This window comes from Branchiostoma belcheri, unplaced genomic scaffold (genome assembly GCF_001625305.1).
Source record: "Branchiostoma belcheri isolate BF01 breed outbred unplaced genomic scaffold, Haploidv18h27 scaffold126, whole genome shotgun sequence".
Taxonomy (NCBI): Eukaryota; Metazoa; Chordata; class Leptocardii; order Amphioxiformes; family Branchiostomatidae; genus Branchiostoma; species Branchiostoma belcheri.
This window is the reverse complement of record NW_017802669.1, coordinates 222832-226250: the sequence shown is the minus strand read 5'-3', so window position 1 is coordinate 226250 and position 3419 is coordinate 222832. Positions and strand designations below refer to the sequence as shown.

At 45.8% G+C, this 3419-nt stretch overlaps 1 protein-coding gene across 1 annotated transcript; it reads left to right on the top strand.

Annotated features, from left to right (window-relative positions):
* The first annotated feature begins 419 nt into the window (after window positions 1-419).
* LOC109463445 (tripartite motif-containing protein 3-like) lies at window positions 420-3163 on the top strand. Its single transcript, XM_019760265.1, has one exon. It carries the CDS (start codon window positions 516-518, stop codon window positions 2703-2705), a length of 2190 nt encoding a protein of 729 aa, XP_019615824.1. The 5' UTR covers window positions 420-515; the 3' UTR covers window positions 2706-3163.
* The last annotated feature ends 256 nt before the right edge of the window (window positions 3164-3419 follow it).

Genomic DNA, 3419 nt, shown 5'->3' with positions numbered 1-3419 from the left:
ACCCAATTACAAATACTTAATGTACTTGAACCAACACTTTTTGGTACCAAAGTAAGTACACATACCAAATTTTATAACCCAAGTCTTAACCCGTGCCAGGTGACAAAGTTACCGGATTCGCTTGGTTGGCTTTGGTATCACGAGAAATAGTTGACCCCGGTGTTTCAACGAGTTACGGACAAAAAATTCTCTATTCGAATCCCACTTGTGTTCAGTTTAAGGTTAGCAATTGTAGAGTGGGGTCGAAAAGCCATGCTTATCACGGACAGTGTTTCTTCCCCACTCTTTTAACGTACTTAAAAGTACGTTGTGCCCTATCCAAAGTACACAAACGTCGTGCGAAAATAAATGCGGTCACCACCGACCAATGGTAGTCTTTGCGTGAGTCATGTGACATCAGTCACGTCACCGAAACTACCTTCCGAGAACCAGACAGATCATCGAGTGCGATAGACCCTGGCAGTCTACTGAAGAAGTCTTACTTGGTGACCATATCTATCGTCTCCAAGATCAAAATGGCAAGTAAAATGGCAAGTGACGAGTTTGACGAAGAATTCCTGACGTGTCAAGTCTGTATGCTACACTTCCGGGACCCCAAAATCCTGCCATGTCTGCACACATTTTGTAAGGAGTGTCTCGAAGAATGGGCGACGAAACAACAGCCGCTGGAGTGTCCAATCTGCCGCCTACCGGTCAGTCTACCTGACCAAGGTGTGGACGGACTCAAGACCAACTTCTACGTCAACAACCTGTTGGATTTCGTGGCGGCGAAGAAAGGGGCGGAGCCAGGTGTGCCGTGCCAGGTGTGCGAGGGGAATGTGGAGGGGTCAAAGTCTTGGTGTACAGATTGTGCTGTGTTACTGTGTGAATCTTGTACTGTCATGCACCGCAAGATTCCGGGTACGAGAGACCATGAACTGGTGCCACAAGACGTTATGACGGCAAAAGAGGGCGTGGATAAATTTAATCGCAAACGGCACTGCGACAAGCACAAGAACCAAGAACTTGTGTTCTACTGTGAGAGCTGCCAGGCGTTGGTTTGCACAGGGTGTACCGTAATCGACCACCGGCCGGGCAAAGATCACAATCCAGTAGAAATCGCCACCGTCGCTCAGAAGAAGAGAGAAAAATTACAAGAACTTTTGCGAGAGATAGATCCACGTCAGAAAGAAATACAGGCCTCTATCGAGGAAGTTGACAAGAACATGTCAAATCTAAACCCTTCAAAAGAGGCAGCCACAACTCAAGCTAAAGCATATTTCCGCCAACTTGCTGACCTTCTGGAAAAACGTGAACAGGAGATTTTGAGCAAGATTGACGAGGAGTGCCGCGCCGACGGCAAGGCTCTACAGACAAAGAAGGAAGCGATAGAGTTCGAGTTGGCCGGGCTGACGAGCGCACAAACGTTTTGCCAACAAACTGTAGAACATGGAAGTTACGTGCACGTTCTGGAGGTGGGAAACCAGGTCCAAACAAGGATAGAATCTCTGCTGGCAAAAGAAGTAAACCTGGAGTCCAACTGGAGCGAGTTTCAGTTCATAGAGAACACGGCTGTAGAGGACTTTGCGAATGAAGTTGAAAACCTCGGTGGTTTAGGTTCAGACATCGACGTTTCGAAAGGCCAAGTTGTTGTAAGGCCGGCAGTCGAGGGGTTTCAGTGTGTCGCTGTACTGAAGACAATGGACAAAAAGGGACGTCCGTGTGTCGTAAACAGTAACGCTGTCACAGTGAACATGAAGGACCCGTCTGGAACAAGCCTACCGACGACACTGCAGAAGAGCGGGCACGTGTTAGAAATCTCGTACGTGCCCAAGGTCACGGGTAGTCACAGGTTAGATGTCAAGGTTAACTCTCAACAGGTGGAAGGAAGTCCATATAATATTAAAGTTCAGAGTAGGGACACGCCTGTGTTAACTATCGGACGGCAGGGTAGTGGGGTGGGGGAACTGAACGGGCCGGTAGGGGTCGCGGTTGATAACGAAGACAACATCGCTGTGGTGGAACAGGGGAACAAGCGGGTTCAGGTATTCGATGTAAACACAGGTCAGTCTTTGCGTACCTTCTCAGTTGGTGGTTATTGGTCGTATGGTATTGATGTGGACTCAAATGGAAGATTTTCAGTGACGTTGTGTGATAACAATGGGGTATGTGTAGTCGGATGTTACTCAAAGGAAGGCAAACTTCTGAACACAGTCAAGCCTGGCGGCACGAAATCATATGAGCCACGTGGGATAACCGTTCTGAAGGACGGCCGTATGGTGGTTGTGGATAACTCTCAGAGGTCCTGTCTCCTCCTGCAGCATGACGGGAGCCTCATCCGGGAGATCGGCAAGGGGCAGTTACAGAAACCAACATTCATAGCAGTGGAAGAGTCACGTGGCATGATGTATATCACCGATATGACTGCTAACAAAGTGTTTGTGTTTGACCTTGAGGGGGAGTTCAAGTTCCGTTTTTATGGGAAGGGTCAGGGTGAGGGACAGTTCTCAAGTCCGTCAGGTATAACGTTAGACAAGTCAGGTAACGTCATTGTAGTGAACCATGGTGGCGGCCGTGTACAGGTGTTCAGGCCTGACGGGACGTTCATACGGACTGTGGCCACAGTTCAGGGAAGGCATCCTCTTGGAATAACACTGACTCCTGACGGCTACATAGCTGTAGCTTGTTTCACGGGACAGTGTATAGAAATGTACAGGTACTGCTGATACACAACTGCTCAACTGCATAGTTAACTTCATGGACATGATATGTTTGGAATGTTGAATGTTTTCATTTGATGCTATTCCATTTGTTGATTCATAATACATGTACATGTATGGAACGTCTTTAAATTAGCGTTGTTGTACATGGTAGCTCACTGTTCTATAAAAATGTACAAATATTGTTGATGTGTCATAATCAGCTTCATGGACATGAAGATGTTTTAAAACACTAGCTGTTGAGTGTAATTTTTTATTTGATGCTTTTCCACTTGTTAATTCGTAGTACATTTAGAATTTTGCCAACAAAGAATAGAGGTACTTTGTTACTACATGTACTTATTGTAGTGACTAAAAAGGAGAAAAAAGTGATACAGTCAATCATCCGTTTACAGCCAGTAAAAGGCATAACGTCTAATATAAAGTAAAGTAAGAGGCCAATGTCTGTCACCTCTGTCCCATACCATGTGACTCCATATTATTTGCTATTGCGTGTAATATCGATATCAACAATCGTATTAAAGAATATGTGTACATGCACATTGACGACCAGGTTCTTACTTTTCTGGTTGACATGCTACACTCCTAGGACCGAAAAGTCCGCTTACACCTAAAAAGGAATGTCTTAAATCAATAATGTAACAGAACGATGTCATAACCGTGTGTGTGTGTGTGTGTGTGTGTGTGTGTGTGTGTGTGTGTGTGTGTTTGTGTGATTAT

Bases quoted from the DNA above. Each gene is read 5' to 3' on its own strand.
- LOC109463445 (XM_019760265.1), top strand. From the start codon at position 516: ATGGCAAGTAAAATGGCAAGTGACGAGTTTGACGAAGAATTCCTGACG.